This window comes from Macaca fascicularis, chromosome 1 (genome assembly GCF_037993035.2).
Source record: "Macaca fascicularis isolate 582-1 chromosome 1, T2T-MFA8v1.1".
NCBI lineage: Eukaryota > Metazoa > Chordata > Mammalia > Primates > Cercopithecidae > Macaca > Macaca fascicularis.
Window position 1 is genome coordinate 100,233,361 of NC_088375.1, and position 21,340 is coordinate 100,254,700.

Genomic DNA, 21,340 nt, shown 5'->3' on the forward strand with positions numbered 1-21,340 from the left:
TTACAGGTGTGAGCCACCGCACCCAGCTGGGATTTTTTTAAACACTAGAATAAAACTAACGTACTGTAGGTAGTGGCATATTTTCCAAAAATTCTTGTTGTTAAATTGTGAGCTAATTTTCAATGATTTTGAGAAGCTGCCATTTAGGTAGATTAGGATTAGGGTTGGAGATAGAGTTAGAAAACTATAAAGACCCTACCTTGTTTGAGTTTATAAGCTGTCATTCAGGTCAGTGTTAAAAATAACCAACATAAGATATTATTAAATCAATTAGAAATGTTCAGCCTTTGGTCATACAGATATCAGGAATGTTTGTTTACACATTTCTGTTGACCATGGAATGTATCTGAGGGGTGCATAGTAGGTAGAATTTAAGATCCTTAGCCGTGGGAATCTAGGATTTTCAGTTCAAAGGGTCTAAGGAATAGTTCCTCACTCTGTGGGCCTTGGGGTACAGAGAAAGTTGTTCTCACCGTCTGAGGTTTCTGTATGGAGCAGTAGATTGTGGCTGAGCTCTCTTCCATCTGAGAAACTGGGGTCTTTCCCTGTAACAGACCAACACCAGATGAGCCCTAGTGACCCCACATGAGAGCTTTTCAGTTTTACCCTCAACCCTTGAGGAGAGGGGATACCCCCCAGCTTCCCATCTCACACAGAGGGTGGGAGCTGCCTTAGTGCAGTGGGGACGGTGCCTCTGCTTCTCCAACACCTCCCTTTTTAGTGGCCTAAGAATGAGAGCTGAGGGAGAAGTCCCTCCTTCCACAGGATCCCAAGGTTGGGTAAACATGGACACAGCCATGAGTCCCTGCCCATGTGCCCCTAGTCCTGTTTCCAGGCCCCAGCCCCCAGTTTGGAGGAACTAGTCAACCAGGATCTCAGATGCTGCTAGATGTGGGAGGAGGAGGAAGGTGTATTGATCAGAAGGGCTCACCTGTAAGTTGAAGAACACTTGTGCATACATGGTGTTCTTTCCAACCACAGACTCAACTTCTGTGACATATGGAGTGACGGGATCATAGTCTGCTTGGCCCTTAGGGGCTGGGTCATGTCCAGCACCCTCCTGAGTGACCTGGTCACACACCTCGTCTCTTCCATTGATGGGCTTGTGCACCTTGGGCCTGTCCGCATCCTCCTCAGTTGTGATGTTGCTGTCAGAGCTGCTGTCTGAGGCGGGCCTAGGCTGTTGCCTGGCAGGCCTGAGGGGAGTGTCCAGCTTCTCACACTTTTGAGAGAGCACAGAGTATAGCATGTGGCCAGCTGTGGGTTCTGGAACACCTTGTGCAGGGCTGATAAAAGTATGCCAACCCCACCTCTCTCTTGCTTTGCTGCAAGGCCCCAGCCTGCTCTGACGCTTGCATTGGATGAGGCCTAGAAAACTGAGGGAGATTGTTTTTTTCCTGTCTTCCCTCAGGGAGTCCATTCCACTCTCCCTTCCTCCTTTCAAGCATTCATTTATTCATTCATTTGATAAATATTAAATATGACATGTGATAGACTTTAGCAACTCTCTGGCCCTGTGGGATACACCATGCCAAGCATCATGACAGGTACTCTGAGGAAACGCAAAGGTAAACTGGACCCGGTCCTGGAGGAGCACCCTGTCTAGCTGGGGAGTCGCGTGCATGTGCAAACCAGTAATCTAAGGCCAGCTTTGCCAAGTATTCCATGGAACATATAAGGAAAGTGCAGAGTTGAGAGGAGATGACTGGTTAGAGAAGCAGAGAGGAACTCATGAAGGTGGCAGAATTGAGGTGGGTCTTGAATAGGGATTCAATATTTCGATGAGTGGAAGGGTATTCTAGGTGGAGGAGGGAGCAGCATGATTAGAGGCAGGTGTAAAGCCTGGAGCAGTCTCCTTTTCCAAAAGGGTGATATTAAAAATACTTAACAATTGCAATGGTCAGGGCTTAGGCAATCAGCATGGGCACCTGTGAACACTGGCATGGTGGACACGCTGTGAGGGCTGGTGTGGCCCACTGGGTGGATATGCTGTGAATGCTGTCACGGCACACTGGGTGGATGTCAACCCTGCCTGTGGGGCACGTGAAGTAGCCCATTTTGATGTAGGAGTTAAGAAGAAATTACTTAGGCAGATAGTAAGGGTATGGGAGTCCTTGGTAAGGCTTTTCTTTCTATTGAAAAGCAGCCCCAAATCATTTTCCAACAAAGAGCAGCCTGCAAGCTGGGAGCTTGCATGGGTGAATGCCAGCAGGGACTAAGGACTAGACACTTTCAAAATGGTGGCTCCATCTTCCCTTCTCTGCCAGCCACTGGTATTGTAAGGAGCATATAAGATGCATATAAGATGGTGGCGATCAACTGGAAAATCTATTTGCATAAGAAGATTAGGGTGGGGGAAGCAGCCTTCCCCAGGCACTATGTAAACGTCATACCTTATCAAACCAATCTGTGAGCCCTACGTAAATCAGACGCCACCTCCTCAAACTGGACTATAGAACTCGGCACATTCACCAGCAGCCGGTCCCCACCCTGAGACCCCTTCCTCCATAGAGGAAGCTGTTTCTCTTTTTCTTCTCTTCTACTTATTAAACCTCCGCTCCTAAACTCCTCGTGTGTGTCTGTGTCCTAAACTTTCCTGGCAAGTGAGGACAAACCCTGCGTTTATATCTCAGACAACATAGCCCCTTCGATTTGACCTGATGCTCATATTTTTTAGTAAGTGCCTACTATGTGCGAGGCACTGTTCTAAATGCTTTTCATGAATAAGTTTATTTAGTCTGCATAAAACCCCATGAAGCATAAAGAATAACTATCCGTGTTTATTTTTTGTAGATGAGGAAACTCGAGCACATAAAGATTAAGTATTTGCCTGAGTAAGTGGTAGGGCCAGGATTTGAACACAAGTAGTCTTGTCCCTGATGCTCTTAACCGCTGCTCAATCCTGCCCCCTCCCTGCTGACCCCTCTTTCTCTTTCGCTCAATACTGAGTGAAAATAGGTAGACACCTTCATTTTGGAAGGTAAGAAAACTGAGGCTAAGGGATTCATAAGGAGAAGAGCTAGGGTTTGAGCACAGGATTGCCCTACCTCAGAACCCATACACCTGACCACTTGGTTATATTGCCTTTTGAACAGACAAAGGCTATTAGGAGCTATTGAGGGTTTTAGAGAAGTCAGTTGAGCTTGGCAAAGTGATGAGAGGGAATAGTCTGTAAGGAAACTATTAGCATATTTTAGGAAAGAAGTAACAAGGAATGAGAATGACTGTTAATAAGTACTGGCAAAGTAAATTAGTTAAACAAATGTGTAGAATAGAATAAATGGGAGTCAGTTTTAATCTACAAATGTTAATATTGCTGGGATGTACTGGTAAGATCAAAAAGCAAGGTTTAGAAAAGTGTTATAGATTGCTCCCATGTGTGAAGTTAAAGGAACACCCTTCCCACACAAATATGTATGAAACCTGCAAATGAATTAAAAGTTTCTGAAAGGATTCAGGTCTGTAGAAATCTCAGCAGTGGTTGTCTGTTGGGGGAGAGACTTAGAACCTGGAGATTGGAATTTGGAAAGAGAGCTACTTTTAACTGTATGCCATGTGAATATATGTCTTTTTTTTTTTTTGAGACAAAGTTTCACTCTTTTTGCCCAGGTTGGAGTGCAATGGTTTTCAAGCAAGCATTATTCTAGGCAAGAGGTTATAGCGGTACCTGAGGCAGACAGTCCCTCGGTAGAGAGGTTTATGGCTTGCCCAGTGTCACAGAGTTTCAAGTGTCTGACCTGAGGTTCGAGTGCAGATCCTACAGCGCCCTTAATCGCCACGTTACACTGCCCCTCTGTAAATGATATGAGGAGACTTCCAGATTCCTGTTAAGCTGGACTCTAGATCTGTCTGCCAGACACAATCTGACCCAACATTGTCAGATCCTGGGTAGACCGTACCTTTTTTCTACTTCCTTCTATGGAAGAGCAGAAGATACAGCTTAGGGTTCAAATCCAGTTTTTACGGTGTGACCTTGGGCAAGTCCCTTATCTTTTCTGAGCCTCAGTTTCTTTACCCGTATAATGGGGAAAAATGAGAGTATCTACTCTGTAGGATTGTTGCGAAGATTGTGCAAAAATGCATGAAGGCCTAGAATAGTGCTTGGCATTTAGTAAGGGCCACTGGGGCTCCTTTTCTAGCTCCCACTCACACAGCCTTTGTTCCTGGGTGGTCCACATCCCTTTCCACATCAGCTTCATATCAGATTTTCTCTACAAGCCTCTGACTGTGCTGTTCAATATGGTAGCCACAAGCTATGCATAAGCCCTTGAAATGTGGCTAGGATTACTGAGACACCAAACTGCTTCTTTTGTTTAGTTTTAGTTTTAATTTATAAATGGCTACTCAATTCCTTCTTGAAAAACTGATAAGTGTGCTTGGAATAACTTGGGTGCATACATCTATTTTTTCACCTGTAATTTTACAAAGTCTGAATATAGATTAAACACTTTCAGTGAAAATTTAGCATTGGAATAGAGATGTGCTGTAAGTGTAAAATACATACTGGCTCTCAAAGACTTAGTACAAAATAAAATGTAGTGTCTAATGAGTTTTTTTTTTTGTATTGAATACACATTGAAATCATGATATTTTGGATATATTCAGTTAAATGAAATATATTATTAAAATAACTTTATTTCTTCTTGCTTTTTCTAACATGGCTATTAGAACATTAAAATCACATGCTTGGCTCTCATATATCTGTGGAAGCATGCCACTCTAAAGAGCTCTCACCCACAGCCTCCCACTGCACTTCATAAAGAATCAGTCAGGATGCAAACTCTTGGATCTGAGGCCCCGAGGCCCCGTGGCCTGAGTAAATAGAGATGGAGAGAAACCTGAACAGATGTTCTCAGAAAGAAACTGGTGGGAACTGTTGCTGACAGGGTTGCTGGCTGTGCATGTGAGGTTGGGGTGATTTTTACCACTTCTCCATGAGACGTTGAGGTGTGATTCCCCTTGGGACACAACAGCTCCCTTCTGCAGCAGGGTCCATGTGTACATGACGGCATTTCCCCCATCCTTCACGGAGCAGGTGAGGCTGACCCTGCAGATGCCATCCTTGCTGTGCCGGAGGCGCCACGTGATTTTGGGCTTCACCAGCCTCCCTGTGAGGAGAGAGGCAGACTCCGTGTGGAATCAGGCCTGCCCCCTGGGCAGTCATCTGTCTTCATTCGTTAAAAATATATTCATGAAGCCAAGTGTTGATACTGCTGGCAGAGTGCCTCCAGGAGCCACAGGAATTTTGGAGTACACCTGGCATTTTCCTCCCTACTTGTGACATCTCAGACACACCTCTTTACCTCTTGATGCTCAGGTGAGAAAAAAGGGAAATGAGGAAAAGTGAAGAAAGAAAGATACAACCTCATTCTATACAGTTAGTTACAGCTGTGAAAGCAAGCAAACCAATCAACACGGATGAGCGCAACACTTCCATGTGCTGTAAAGACCCTTCAAGGCTTGCCTTTGAGGCTGATTTGCTTACTGATGTGAGACAAGGGATGCAGAGAGGCGAGCGCTGTACCTGACAGAGTAAATGCTCAATAAATGTTAGCAACTTTAAAAGAAACAATAAGATTGACTCTATTTGTTTCCTGTTTATTCTTATTTTTACTTAACCTTGTGGGTTTCTTTATATTTGAGGCACTGTGGGCAATAGGCATGGACTTGGCCGACTTGCTGCATATTTTAACAAAACCATGATGGTGACTCTTCACAGATACCTAGACACTGACAAACTCGGGCAGGGGGTAGGCTGACCATGTCTGAATGGCACAGGTGAAGGAACAGGTAAACATAAACCATGCAAATTGCCAAGGCAAGCTCCTGTGAGGCCCAAGGCTGAGGAGGTAGAATGCAAATTCTGTTCCACACGTCCAGGGGAGCTGAGTGGCCCACCTTCTTGGAGGCCACAGTGTCTTTGGACATCAAGGGCTTCTCCCCAGTCTTCTCTGATTTCACCCCAGCCAACTCTGGCCTTATTAAAAATGATAATAGTTTATAGAAATGCAGGTTGGGGCCAGGTGCCATGACTCATGCCTGTAATCCCAGCACTTTGGGAGACTGAGGCAGGTGGATCACCTGAGGTCAGGAGTTCGAGAATTGCCTGGCCAACATGGCAAAAACCCATCTGTACTAAAAGTACAAAAAGTAGCTGGGTGTGGTGGTGTGTGCCTGTACTCCCAGCTACTCAGGAGGCTGAGGCAGGAGAATCCCTTGAACCTGTAAGTCAGAGGTTGGAGTGAGCTGAGATCGTGCCACTGTACTCCAGCCTGGGTGACTGACTTTATTTTTGAGATGGAGCATGACTCCATCTCAAAAATAAAAAAATGCAGGTTGGTGAGTTCCCAGCCCCCCCCCCCCCTCCTTTTTTTTTCTTTTTAGACAGAGTCTCGATCTTTCTCCCAGGCTGGAGTGAAGTGGCATGATCTCAGCTCACTGCAACCTCCGCCCCTTGGGGTTCGAGCGATTTTCTTGCCTCAGCCTCCGGAGTAGCTGGGATTACAGGCGCCCACCACCGCACCCTGCTAATTTTTGTATTTTTAGTAGAGACGGGGTTTCACCATGTTGGCCAGGCTAATCTCAAATTCCTGACATCAGGTGATCCACTTGCTTCAGCCTCCCAAAGTACTGGGATTACAGGTGTGAGCTACCACACCTGGCCTCCTAGTCCCTTCTGAGACTCAATGCAGAAGGACCAGGGCAAGCACCTAAAGTTGGGTGGTAGAGGCCTAACTGGCAGCCTAGAACCAGGGGCACTTTGGCAGGTAGACTTGTCCAGCAGCTAGTCATGAGTTTTCCTCCTGTGAATCAACTGGTGTGAACTGAACAGCTGTCCTAGTGGTCTGAGGCATTTCAGTCTGAGGGAAGACCCTTGGAGAAGGGGGAGGTGGAGAAGGCAGCAGAGGAGAAAGCTTTCAGAGAAGGAATCTAATGATGGGTGCCCTGCCCAGAGACTCACGGTAGATAAGCAGGGTGACATGTGTCATGCTGGTGACTCTGGAGGCCTCTGAGCACACGTAGGCACGGTAGGGGCCGGCGTCCTCTATCTTCAGCTGACTGATCTTCAGGGAGCAGTCCTGACTGGAGACCCACACCCTGTTCTTGTAAGGATCCCTGGATTTAATGAGTGGATCTGCCGTTGCTGCTTCATCCCTCTCTTTGCTGATGACGGATGTGTTAAACAACCAGACAACCTTCTCTGTGTGCCGGCAGGCTGGGAGTGCCAGTGGCAGGGTGACTGGCTCTCCCAGGACCCCTACCACAGTCTCCCCTGTTTTTCCTCCTCTGGAGGCTCCTGGATCTGGGGTCAGAGATGAGACATTGCAGCTTCAGTCACTGTCCCTACTCGCTTGGCCTCCAGGCATTCTAAAGGGGACTGAGGGGACTGAAGTCCCTCCTCCCCCTCCTCTTCCTCCTGGCCTCCTCCTCTGAGGGGCATGCCTGCTACTTCCTCATGACCACCTGTTCCACTGGGCTCTGCCCACTGAATACTTGGACTCTCATTCCCCTTCTCTGCCCTTCTGAGGGTACCCGGAAACACCTCCACCCAAGCAAAGACCCATCAGGACTCCTGTATCCATATTGTCTTCTCCTCCCTTGCTCTAACCTTAGAGTATCACGGTGTTCTGGGCTTTCCAAGTCCTGCCAGCCTCTCTCAGGCCCCTGAGAGTAGAGAGTAAGGGGTTTTGGGGCCTGTCCTCTTGCTTCCCCACCTGCTGTGTGTCCGACCAGAACCCTAGGGTTTAGACTCCACAGTTGCTCACATTGTTTCTGGATTTCCCTCAAGGGCCAAATTGGAGCCAGGTACCTGTACAGAACTGCCCAACATGGACAGGGTGGGAGCTGGTCTGGCTGACGAGGTTCTGGGCTATGCAGGTGTATGGCAGGTCTGGCTCACAGGGCATTCGGGAGATGGTAAGAATGGAGCCTCCATTGGACTCAGAAGCATGGGGGTCCCTTGGGGTCCAGCTGTACGGAGCACTTTTCTCTGCTCCCTTCACGGAGCACATTAGAGTGATGTTACAGGAGAAGTTCTCAGACGCCTTCACAGACTTCATGGTGACTTCGGGCTCCTGCAGCTGTTCTGCAGAGACAACAGCATGGGAAGATGCTCAGTTCCCTTTGCCAGCAGAAAAGCACTGAAAGGAGAAAGGAGTGATAATAGTGGAGTTGGGGGCAGCAGAGAGAGGCCAGCAATACCAGTCACAGGGACATCTTCTCTGCAGGCTGGGTTGACGGCCTCTCCTCTGTGCTCCCATAACATCCTCTACAGGTGTTATCACCATGACTCAGCATGACTAATAGTCTGATTACTTCTCTTTCTCCCAGACCAGTATAAGAACTCTTTGACGACAGGGCTGATTTCTGTGTCTGAACATCTAACACGCACCTGCCTTATGAAAAATACTCAGGAATGTTCGATGAATAAATAGGTGAACGGCCCAGCCCCAAACACTATGGAGTGGGGAACTGTGCCTCTAGAATTTGAGTTGCCCGTGTCTTTTGGTCTGAATTTAGAATTGTGCTTCTAGCTCTTCTTCCTTGTCTTCTCCTTTCCTTTTGCTCCATCTCCACTGTTCACCATGTATGTGCACATGTGTGAATGTTTCATTAAGCTATATTTCTTTCTTTCTTTTTTCTTTTTTGAGACAGAGTCTCACTCTGTTACCCAGGCTGGAGGGCAGTGACGCGATCACTGCTCACTGCAACCTCTGCCTTCTGGGTTCGAGCAATTCTCCTGCCTCAACCTCCTGAGTAGCTGGGATTACAGGCACACACCACCACACCCGGCTAATTTTTGTATTTTTAGTAGAGACGGAGTTTCACCATGTTGGCCAGGCTAGTCTCAAAGTCCTGGCCTCAGGTGATCTGTCTGTCTTGGCCTCCCAAAGTGCTGGGATTACAGGCATAAGCCACTGCACCTGGCCCAATATTTCTTCTTCGAATAGGTAATACATATAAAAAAATTGAGAAAATACAAAAGGTACATAATGAAAAAGTAAGCTTTCTAGCCTCCAGCCATTTATTTACTCTCTCCAAGAATTACTATTCCTGGAGGCAATTACTGTTATGGGTTTCTTATTGATCTTTCCAGAGATATTCTAGATATAGACAGATATATGCATACTTTACACACTGTTTTGGACCTTAAAAATTAACAGTATAGGCCGGGCGCGGTGGCTCAAGCCTGTAATCCCAGCACTTTGGGAGGCCGAGGCGGGCGGATCACGAGGCCAGGAGATCGAGACCATCCTGGCTAACACGGTGAAACCCCGTCTCTACTAAAAAAAAAAATACAAAAAAACTAGCCGGGCGAGGTGGCGGGCACCTGTAGTCCCAGCTACTCGGGAGGCTGAAGCAGGAGAATGGCGTGAACCCGGGGGGTCGGAGCTTGCAGTGAGCGGAGATCGCGCCACTGCACTCCAGCCTGGGCGACAGAACAAGACTCCGTCTCAAAAAAAAAAAAAAAAAAAAAAAAAAATTAACAGTATATCTTGGAAATTATTGTATGTCGTATGTCAACACATGTTGATTCATTCTAATTTTATTAACTGCATAGAATTCCATTTCCTTAACAGATACAGAATACCATACAAATCAATGAAAACGATCAAACTACCTGAGAGAAAGATGGTGTTATGAGCTAAACTGTGTCTCTGCAAAGTTTAGATATTAAAGTCTTAACCTCCAGCACCTCAGAATGTGACTGCATTTGAAGATGGAATTATATTTGGAGATAGAAGTAATTAAGTTAAAATGAGGCCGTTAGGGTGGGCCCTAGTCAGATATGAGTGGTATCCTTTTAAGAAGGGGAGATTACAGCGTAGACAATACAGACAGAGGGACACCCATGTGAGGACATAGAGAGAAGGTGGCCATCTAGGAGCCAAGGAGAGAGGCCTTAGAAGAAACCAAGCCTGCTGATACCTTCATTGGCCTCCAGAATTGTGTTCTGGGGAAATGTGGAACACATTTCTATTGTTTAAGCTAGTCAGTCTGTGGTATTTTGTTATGGAAGCCCTAGCAAACTAATACAGATTTTGATACCAGAAGTGGGATGAAGCTCTAACAATATAAAAATGTGAAATGGCTTTGGAACGGGCTGATGGGCAGAGATTGGAAGAATTTTGAGATATGTGCTAGAAAAATCCTAGATTATCTTCAAGAGACTCTGAGTAGACATATGAATGTTAACGAGAATTCGGGTGAGCACTCAGAAGGAAAATAGGAACACTGCAGGGAAAGCTGCTATTTCCTTAGAGATATACATATGTCATCATGAGCAGAATGTTGGTAAAAATATAAATATTAAACATATTGCTGGTGAGGTCTCAGACAGAAATTAGAAATATGTTACTGGAAACTGGAGGAAAGGGTATACTTGTTATAAAGTGGCAAAGAACTTGGCCACGTTGTATTCTAGTGTTTTGCAGAAAGCAGAATGTTTAAGTGATAAATTTGGGTACTTAGCTGTGGAGATTTCTAATCAAAGAGTTGAAGGCACTGCCTGGTTTCTCCTTGCTGCTTATATAAAATGTGAGAGGAGAGAGAGAGGTTAAATAAGGAATTGTCAAGCAAGATGGAGCCAGAATTTAAAGCTTTGAAAAAATTTCAGCCTATTCATATTGTGAAAAATGAGAAAGTGTGTCTGGAGAGAACACAAAGATTGTGGCTTGGCAATGTTTGCTAGAGAGGTTATGAGATTGGACCACCTCAGCAAAATTGCTGCAAGTGTGGACTGTAAAGGACAGAAACAGGACAAATGAAGGAGTGTGTCAGGCTTCTGGGCTTTTATGAAACAAGTCAATATAGCTCATACAGCTGCAAACATGTATTATCCTTCAAGAAAAGGGAACGGTGACCCCACAGGCAGTTCAGAAGTAGGCAGAGATGCCACTGCCACCATTGGCCTAGAGGGCATAAGCCTTGGGTAGGGTGAGGTGGTTTCCTCCTTGATTCCAGCGGGCAGAATTGCCACCCAGGGCCAAGGAGGTGGGGCTGCTATTCCAGTGGGCTCAGAGGATAGAGCATTGAGCCAAAGAGGATTATGCTTGAGCCTTAACATCTAATAGAATTTACCCTGTTAGGTTTTGGACTTGTTTGGGACCTGTGACTTTTTTCTTCTTCCCAATGTCTCTCTTTTGGAATGGCAATGTCTATTCCATGCCTGTTCTACCATTGAATTTTGGAGGCAGATAACTTGTCTGGTTTCGCAGGTTCACAACTGAAGAAGAATTTTGCCTCAGGATGAATCCTATCGCAAGTCTCACCCATACCCGGTTTAAATAATATTTGGATGGATTTCGGACTTAGAGTTGATGCTGGAATGGGTTAAAACTTCTGGTGTTGTTGGAATGGGGTGAATGTATTTTGCATGTGAGAAGGACATGAATTTTGAGAGGCCAGAGGGTAGAATGTTAGGGCTGAATTCTGTCCCCCCACAACATTCATATGTAGAAGTTCTAATCCCGAGTACCTCAGAATGTGACTGTATTTGGAGACAGGGTATCTAAAGAGGTAATTAAGTTAAAATGGAATTGTTAGGGTGAACCTTAATACAATATGACTGATGTGCTTATAAGAAGAGATTAGGACATGGACAACACAGACAAAGGAATGACTGGGGGCACAGTGAAAAGGTGGCCAACTACAAGCTGAAGAGAGAGGTTCTAGGAAAAACCAAACCTGCCAACACCTTGAACTTGGATTTCTAGTCTCCAGAATTGTGAGAAATAAATTTCTGTTGTTTAAGCCATCTATTCTGGGGTATTCTGTTATAGCATCCCTTTCACACTAATACAGATGAGTAAAGAATATTAATAGAAAGTTACAGAAAAGAGAATACAAATGGCTATTTAATACATGAAAAGATGGCCAGACACAGTGGCTCACGCCTATAATCCCAGCACTTTGGGAGGCTGAGGAGAGTGAATTGCTTGAGGCCAGGAGTTCAAACCCTGTCTTTACTAACAATACAAAAATTAGCCAGGCGTGTGGTGCATGCCTGTAATCCCAGCTTCCTGGGGGGCTGAGACATGTGAATTGCTTGGACTCAGAAAGTGGAGGTTGCAGTGAACTGAGATTGCACCACTGCACTCCAGCCTGGGCAACAGAGCAAGACTGTCTCGAAACAAACATAAAACATAAAACATGAAGAAATGCTCAGTTTAAAACATGAAGAGATGCTTCAATTTAAAATATAAATTTAAACTACGAAATACTATTTTAACTACTCAATTTATCAATAAAGAAATGTTTGACAATACATTGTTATTGAGAATATAAGGAAATATTCTCTCAAACATTGCTAGTGGGAGGGTTACTCGGTAACACGGAGGGAAATCCAGCAATATCTAGCAACATTAAAAATGTATATACTAAGCTGGGTGCAGTGGTGCCTGTAATACTAGCTTCTTTGGAGTCTGAGGTGGAAGGATTGCTTGAGGCCAGGAGTTTGAAACCAGCCTGGGCAACATAGTGAGAACCAGTCTCTACAAAATAAAATAATAATAAATAAAAATTTAGGATTTTAAAGCCAGGCACATGGCTTTACAGGTGGCACATGCCTGTAGTCCCAGCTACTTGGGAAGTTGAGGGAAGGGGATAGCTTGAGTCCAGGAGTTTGAGACTAGCCTGGACAACAAAATGAGACTATGTCTCTATGAAATACTGGTAATACTAGTGATAATAATAATAATAATAATAATAAAAAATTCAGGATTTAAAAGCTGGGCATGGTGGCAAGTACCTGTAGTGCCAGCTACGTGGGACACTGAGGCAGGAGGATCACGTGAGCCCAGGAATTGGAGACAAGCCTAAGTGACATAGTGGGACGATGTCTCAAAAAAAAAAAAAAAAAAAAAAAAAAAAAACGCATATACCATTTGATTCAGCAACTTGACCCCATGTATATATTCTAGATTTATTCATCAGAATATAACCTAGTCACGTAAGCGTGAAAAGATAGGTGCACAAGAATATTCATTGCAGTATTGTTTATAAGAGAAAATATTGGAAACAATATTTCTATAAGCAGAAACAGTATTTCTACAAGTAGGAGACAAGTTACATGAATTATGGCGATTATATATGTCAGGAATTTATGGGTGTGTCTTCTAATCTTGACATCTGTGTATACGGAATTAGGTGAAAAATGATCAATATAGTAGTCATATTTATCCTAGAGAGAGAAATTCCTGGAGAAAAAGAATGTCTGTTTTTAAAAATAAAAGATCAAGAGAAGGGGCTTCAAAATGGCTGACTAGAAGCATTTAATGCCTACTTCCTCTACTTAGAAGAACCAAAGTAGTATACAAACAGTCATATTTCAAATACATTTTCCAAGGGAGAATGCCGGAATTCAACAGAGATGTGACAGGAAACACTAAAAGCAGGGAAGGAGAAGCAACAGAGACAGCCTCCCTGGCTGGGATCTGCTGGGAGCTGGAGGTGATTTCCCAATAGAGGTGAGCGAAAGACCTCCAGTGGCCCACATCCCACTGCAGAATCATGCAATCCTGGCCGCATGAGACCCCTCTGACCCTCCTGATTCCTGAAGCTACCATAGGGAGCTGCTGGGAGACTGTGGGGCAGAACTGCTCCAGGGAGGGAGCTCCTACAGGGTTCCATACTCTTTCTGAGACCTCTGCAGTTATAGTAAGGGACCATTTTCAAACTTAGCCTTTGGCAGACTGCACGCTGTCCTGGGGCCCAAAGTGCTGGATCTGAGGTGTTAGGAAAACTAAAACTGTTGCTGCTGAGACTAGAGTATGAACTGGGAGCACTCTGCGGGTAGAACTAAGTAGCAAGAGAGGTGTGGGCTGTGGTTTCTGCTCCTAGGAAGTGAGTGCTGCTGTGATTGAGACTGGGTAAAGTAGTGGGCTGTGAGTTGCTGCTGCAACTTGGTTGCAAGCTAGGCAAAAGCTCCTGCAGCTAGTGCTGAATTGGGGGAAGCCCTCCTAGGACTGAGGCTGAGAGGGATGCATATTCCCCATCTGCCATCCAAGGCTGTGGACACTGAACCTGGCCTCATCTTTTCCAGAGGCAGGGCCTCACTGTGGCTGCTACTGCCCTCATCTGAGCACTCTGCCTGGGGCCTGAGGATGGCCCTGCTCCCATGTACCATAGCTGGTGTCTGCTTTCACCACTGGGGGGCCTGAGCGCAAGCCCACTCAGCTTGGCTTCCCCTTTCCCCCTTGGAAAGAGAACACATAGGCCAGCATCTTGGGGATAGCCCACCCCAATCCACCGCCTTGGGCACCGTCAACATCAATGCACACTGCTTGGGACCCAGAGAATCATCCCACTACTGTCATTGCCCATGCCACATTGGTTTCCCAGGGGCCTGAGAACCTGCTCACCACCCTCCAGCCCACTGCTGCCATTATCGGTATCTGAGCAAGCCACTGGAGACTTAAAAATCAGCCTGCTGATAAGCATAAACACAAGTTACAGCATACACTGCCTTGAGGCATAAAGATAGGTATGCTGCCACCATTGTGGCTTGATGACTGGCCCACTTGACATTTCAATCCCCAGCACAGTTTCACCACAGCCTCTGTTAATAACCATACCCTGACCCACTGAGGAAATTACAGATACCACTAATGTTACTTACAGCCAGACAAATCATACAGAGACTATACTACTGCATGCACCCAGAATCAAAGCCAGGGTGCCCTACCCCAACAACACAATGGACACATTTTCAGGAAAAAGACTTCCCTATGAAAGTAAATTAAAAAATAAGAAAAAACTCAGTGAGATACAAGAGAATTCTGAAAAACAATACAAAGAATTCAGAAAAACAATGCTGGATGTGAATGACAAATTAACCAAAGAGATAGATATTTAAAAAACAGAATCAATAGAATTCTGGAATTGAATAATTCACTGAAGGAAATACAAAATATACTTGAAAGCTTCAACAATAGACTAGATTAGGCAGAAGAAAGAATCTCACAACTTGAAGACAGGTCTTTTGAAATAATCCAGCCAAACAAAAAATAAATAAATAAAAAGAATAAAAAAGAATGAGCCAAACCTTTGTTACATTTGGGACAACATAAAGTGATAAAATATTCAAATTATTTCTATCCCTGAGGACAAAGAGGCAAAGAACTGATTAGAAAATGTATTTAATGAAATAGTAGAAGAAAACTCCCCAAGTCTAGCAAGAGTTTTAGACACCCAGATATGGGAGGCTCAGTGATTCTCAGGAAAATACAATGCAAAAAGGTCTCCATGGCACATTACAGTCAAACTGTCCAAAGTCAAAGAGTAAATCATAAAAACAGTAAGAGAAAAACATCTAGCCACCTATAAAGGAAAGCCCATCAGACTAATGGTGGATTCCTCAGCAGAAACTTTGCAGGCCAGAAGAGAATGGAATAATATATTCAAAGTGTCAGCCAAAAATACTATATCCGGGAAAATTATTCATAAAAAAGGAGAAATAGCCTTTCTCAGACAAGCAAATGCTGAGAGAATTTGTTACCATTAGATGGGGTCCTACAAGAAATGCTCAATGGTGTCCTAAACCTGTAAGCAAAAGATGAGATTTACCATGATGGAAACACACAGAAGTATAAAACTCATTTGTAAAGCAATCATACAAAGGGTGAAGAGAAAGACTTGAATGATGTCACTACAGATACCCACCAAACCATAATGACAAACAATAAGAGAGAAAAAAACAAAGAATATATGAGAAAACCAGAAAACAACAGTATATAGGAAAAAGCTTCACATATCAATAATAACTTTGAATGTAAATGGATTAAATTATCCATTTAAAAGATGTAGAATCATTGAATGAATTTAAAAACATGATCCATCTATATGTTAATTACACAAAATTCACCTTAACAGTAAATATATATAGACTGAAAGTAAAGAAATGGAAAAACAATTCCATGCAAATGGAAATCAAAAGCAAGCAGGAGTAGCTAGCTATATTTATATCAGATAAACAGATTTTAAGTCAAAAATAGTGAAAAAAAAAAGACAAAGAATGCCATTATATAATGATGAAGGGATCAATCCAGCAAGAGGATATAACAACTCTAAATGAATATACACCCAACACTGGAGCACCCAGATTCATAAAGCAAATATTACGAGAGAGAGTGAGAGTAAGAGAGAGAGAGAGAGAGAGTGTGTGTGTTTGTGTGTGTGTGTGTGTGTGTGTGTGTGTGAGGGAGAGAGAGAGAGAGACTGCAATAGAATAATAGTGGAGGACTTCAGCACTCCACTCTCAGCATTAGACAGAGCTTCTAGACAAAAAATCAACAAAGAAACTTTGGATTTAAATTGGAGTTTAGACCAATGGACCTAACAGATATTTACAGAATGTTCTATCCAACAACTGCAGAATATGCATTCTTTTCATTAGTAGATGAAACATTCTCCAGGATAAACTATTTGTTAGTTCACAATACAAGTCTCAACAAATTTTAAAAAATTGAAATCGTATCAAATATCTTTTCAATTCCAATGGAATAAAACTAGAAATCAATATTAACAGGAACTTTGAAATGATACAAATACACGGAAATTAAACAACATGCTCCTGACCATTGGGTCAACAAAGAAATTAAGAAAGAAATTTTAAAAAAGTTCTTGAAACAAATGAAAAAGAAAACACAACATACCAAAACCTATGGGGTACAGCAAAAGCAGTGCTGAGGGAAGTTTATAGGAATAAATGCCTACATGAAAAAAGTATAAAGATCACAAATAAATAATGTAACAATGTACTTAAAGGAACTAGAAAAGCAAGAACAAACCAAACCCGAAATTAGCAGAAGAAAAGAAGTAATAAATATCAGAGCAAAACTCAATGAAGTAGGGACTAAAAAAATGCAAAGGATCAATGAAACAAAAAGCTCTTTGAAAAGACAGACAAAATTAATAAACTGCTAGCTAGGCTAATTAAGAAAAGAAGAGAGAAGACCCAAATAAACAAAATCAGAAAAAGTGGAGACATTACAACTGATATTACAGAAATACAAAAGATCGTCAGAGACTATTATGAACAACTATACTCTAACAAACTGAAAAACCTAGAGAAAACTGATAAATTTCTAGAAACATACAACCTAACAAGACTGAATAAGTAAAAAATAGAAAACCTGAACAGACCTCAATGACAAGTAGTGAAATTAATCTGTAATAAAAAAGTCTACCAACAGAGAAAAGCCCAAGACTGATGGATTCACAGCCAAATTCTACCAAATATACAAAGAATAACTAATATCAATCCTCCTGAAACTATTCTTAAAAATCAAAGTGGGGGGAATTTTCCTTAACTCATTCTGTGAGGCCAGCATCATGCTGATAGCAAAATCAGACAAGGATGCAACAATAACAAAAAGAAAACTACAGGCCAACATCCCCGATGAACATAGAAGAAACAATCATCAACAAAATACTAGCTAACAGAATCCAACAGCACATCAAAAAGACAATACATGATCAAGTGGGATTTATCCCAGGGATGCAAGGATGGTTTAACATATGTAAATCAATAAATGTGATACATCTCATCAATAGACTGAAGGACAAAAACCATATGATCATCTCAATGGTCATAGAAAGAGCACTTGATACAGTCCAAATCCCTTCACGAAAAAATTTCTCAACACACCAGGCATAGAAGCAATATATCTGAAAATAATAAAGCCCATATATGACAATTCCACAATTAATATTGTACCAAATGGGGAAAAGCTGAAAGCCTTTCTTCTAAGAACTGGAACAAGATAAGGATACCCCATTCACTACTTTTATTCAACATAGTACTGAAAGTTCTAGTCAGAGAAACCAGGCAAAATAAATAAAAAACATTCAAAGTGGAAAAGAGAAAGACAAATTGTTCCTCTTTGCTGATGGTATAATTTTTTTTTTTTTGACAGGGTGTCATTTTGTCACCCAGGCTGTAGTGCAGTGGTATAGTCATGACTCACTGCAGCCTCAACCTCCCGGGATTCAAGCAATCCTCCCACCTCAGCCTCCAGAGTAGCTGGTACTACAGGCACATGCCACCATGCCCAGCTAATTTTTGTATTTTTTTGTAGAGATGGGTTTTTTCCATGTTGTCCAGGCTGGTCTTGAACTTCCGAGCTCAAGCAATCCACCTGCCTTGGTCTCCCAAAATGCTAGGATTACAGGTGTAAGCCACCATGCTCAGCCTGATGATATGATCTTATATCTAGAGAAACCTAAAGACTCCACCAAAAAACTCTTAGATTTGATAAATGAATTCAGTAAAGTTGCAGGACAGAAATCAATGTACAAAAACTAGTAGCATTTCTATACACAAATAATGATTTAATCAAGAAAGAAAGAAAGAAGTCAATCCCATTTACAATAGCTATTAAAAACTCTAGGAATAAATATAACCAAGGAGGTGAAAGATCTCTACAAGGCAAACTACAAAACACTGATGAAAAAATCATAGATGACACAAACAAATGGAGAAATATCCCATGCTCATGGATCAGAAGAATCCATATTGTTAAAATGACCATATTGCCCAAAGAATCTACAGATTCAATGCAATCTGTATCAAAATACCAACCTTATTCTTCTCAGATTACAAAAAACAATCCTTTCTAAAAAAAAATTTTTTTTAGACACGGTTTTCACTCTGTCACTCGGGCTGGCATTCAGTGGCATGATCTTGGCTCACTGCAATCTCTGCTTCCCAGATTAAAGTGATTCTCCTGCCTCAGACTCGCAAGTAGCTGGGATTACAGGTGCCTATCACCACCCCTGGCTAATTTTTGTATTTTTAGTAGAGACGGGGTTTCACCATGCTAGTCAGGCTGGTGTCGAACTTCTAACCTCAAGAGATCTGCCTGCCTCAGCCTCCCAAAGTGTTGGGATTACAGGTATGAACCACTGCACCTGGCCAGAAAAAAAAAAAAAATCCTAAAATATATACGGAACCACAAAAGAGCCTGAAGAGTCAAAGCAATGCTAAGCAAAAAGAACAAAGCTAGAGGCATCACATTACTTGACTTCAATATATAGCATAAGGCTATAGTAACCAAAACAGCATGGTATTATAAAAATAGACACATAGACCAATGGAACAGAATAGAGAACACAGAAATAAAGCCACAGATTTACAGCCAAGTGATCTTTGACAAATCCAACAAAAACTTACTTTGGGGAGAAAAGACACTTTTTTTTTTTTTTTTTTTTTTTTTTAAGAGACCACGTGCAGTTTAATTGTGGGGAGGCTGAGAAGAGCAGCATTTTTACCAAATTGGTGTAAAAATGAAACGGGATCCAGACGTGTACACTGACAGCTACAGTAAATTTAAAAATCCGAGCAGCAATTTGAATCATTTCTTGGAAAAAGAAACACTGACAAACACTGAGTTGGTGCCCTGGGCTGTCCGCAGGGCTGGAGGCCAGCTCCGCATCATGGATGCAGCCCAGCACTGTGGGCCTGCATCCCGGGGGTCCCGGCTCCTCGGGACTGGCTGGTGACCTCCCACACAGTGGGCTGAGCCTGGCCTGGCTGAGAGAGGGCCGCAGCCAGCAGGCCTGGGTGGCCACCCGCGCCTGCAGGGGACATTGGAGAAATGGGTGCAGTGTGCGGGACCCGCATGCTGCCCGAGGAGTCTTTGCAGGGTGGACAGGCCTGGGGGTCTCTACCAGCAATGCAATAAATATGCAAATACAAGCGGAGAAAGACCAAGTGCAAACCCCACAGCACACAAGGCCCAGCCCGGTTCCTGCGGGCGTCGCCGGTTCTTCACAGACCAGAAGTCTCCAAGCTGGGCTCTGGTGTCCCCGAGGTGCCATGGGAGGCAGCGGGTGGGTGGAATACGCCTAACGCCTACGTCTAGCAGCCTTGGGGGGCAGCGGCCCTGGGCAGGGCAGGGTTCCATAGGCAGGACTCTTCCAGTCCCCGCTGCGCCGCGGTGAGGTAGGGATGGCGGAGCGGTCTCCAGTGGCAGTTGGGGGCGCAGGCCTAGCCCTCCCGCACGCTCACACGTGTGTGGCTCAGCCAGGGTGCTGATGATGGACTCCAGGCCGCTGCCCTCCAGGAGCGTGCAGTGGTCACCCTCGATGACGTGGAAGGACACCTTTTCAATAAATGGTGCTGGAAAAATTGAATAGTCACATGCAGAAGAATGAAGTTGAACCCCTATTTCTCATCATATAAAAAAAAAAAACTCCTCAAAATCAGTTAAAGACTTAAATGTAAGACCTGAAGCTATAAAAATACTAGAAGAAAACCTAGGGAAAACTCTCCTGGACATTGGTCTGGACAAATAATTTATGACTAAGACCTCAAAAGCACAGGCAACAAAAACAAAAATAGACAAACGGGATTTAAACTAAAAAGCTTTTGCACAGCAAAAGAAATAATCAACAGAGTGAAGAGACAACCTGTTGAATGGCAGAAATATTTGTAAACTATTCATCTGACAGGGAACTAATATCCAGAATATACAAGGAACTCAAATAACTCAACAAGAAAAAACAAATAATTCCATTAAAAAGTGGGCAAAGGATATAAATAGATATTTCTCAAAAGAAGACATACACATGACCAACAGATGTATTAAAAAATGCTCAATATCACCAATTATCAGAGAAATACAAATCAAAATCACAATGAGATATTATCTCACTCCAGTCAGAATGGCTATTATTTAAACACTAACCACATGTTGGCAGGATGTGGAGAAAAGGGGAACTCTTAGACACTCTTGGTGGGGATGGAAACTAGTACAGCCACTATGAAAAACAATATGAAGATTTCTCAAAAAACTAAACATTTAATTAGCACTTGATCCAGTAATACTACTACTGGATATCTACCCAAAGGCAAAGAAAAGAAATTGATATATGCAAGGAATACCGGCATTTGTATGTTTATTGCAGCACTATTCTCAATAGCAAAGATATAGAATTAATCTGTGTCCCTTATGGAAGAATGGATAAAGAAAATGCAGTATACACATACATACATATATTTATACACATCATGGAATGCTAATCAGCCATAAAAGAATGAAGTCATGTCTTTTACAGCACCCTGGATGAAACTGGAGGCCATTATCCAGCTAAAATAACTCAGAAACAGAAAGTGAAATACCACATGTTCTCGCCTGTAAGTGGAAGCAGTGGGTACACATGGACATACAGAGTAGGACACATGGACATACAGAGTAGGACTAATGGATAGTGGAGACTACAAAAGGTGGGAGGGTGGGAGAGCAGTGAGGATTGAAAAATTATCTATTGAGTACAAAGGTCACTCTTTGGGTGATGGGTGCACTAAAAGCCCAGACTTCCTCAGCATGCAATATAT

The 21,340-nt window shown here is 43.2% G+C and overlaps 1 protein-coding gene across 1 annotated transcript in view; it reads right to left on the reverse strand.

Moving 5' to 3' along the window:
* The window catches only part of LY9 (lymphocyte antigen 9), a 29,304-nt gene that overhangs the window by 3,530 nt on the left and 4,434 nt on the right, over positions 1-21,340 (reverse strand). Inside the window, 5 exon segments of the mRNA XM_074033943.1 lie at positions 474-545; positions 932-1,450; positions 4,777-5,108; positions 6,962-7,303; positions 7,811-8,086. Of these exon segments, the coding sequence (XP_073890044.1) occupies positions 474-545; positions 932-1,450; positions 4,777-5,108; positions 6,962-7,303; positions 7,811-8,086 (1,541 nt within the window).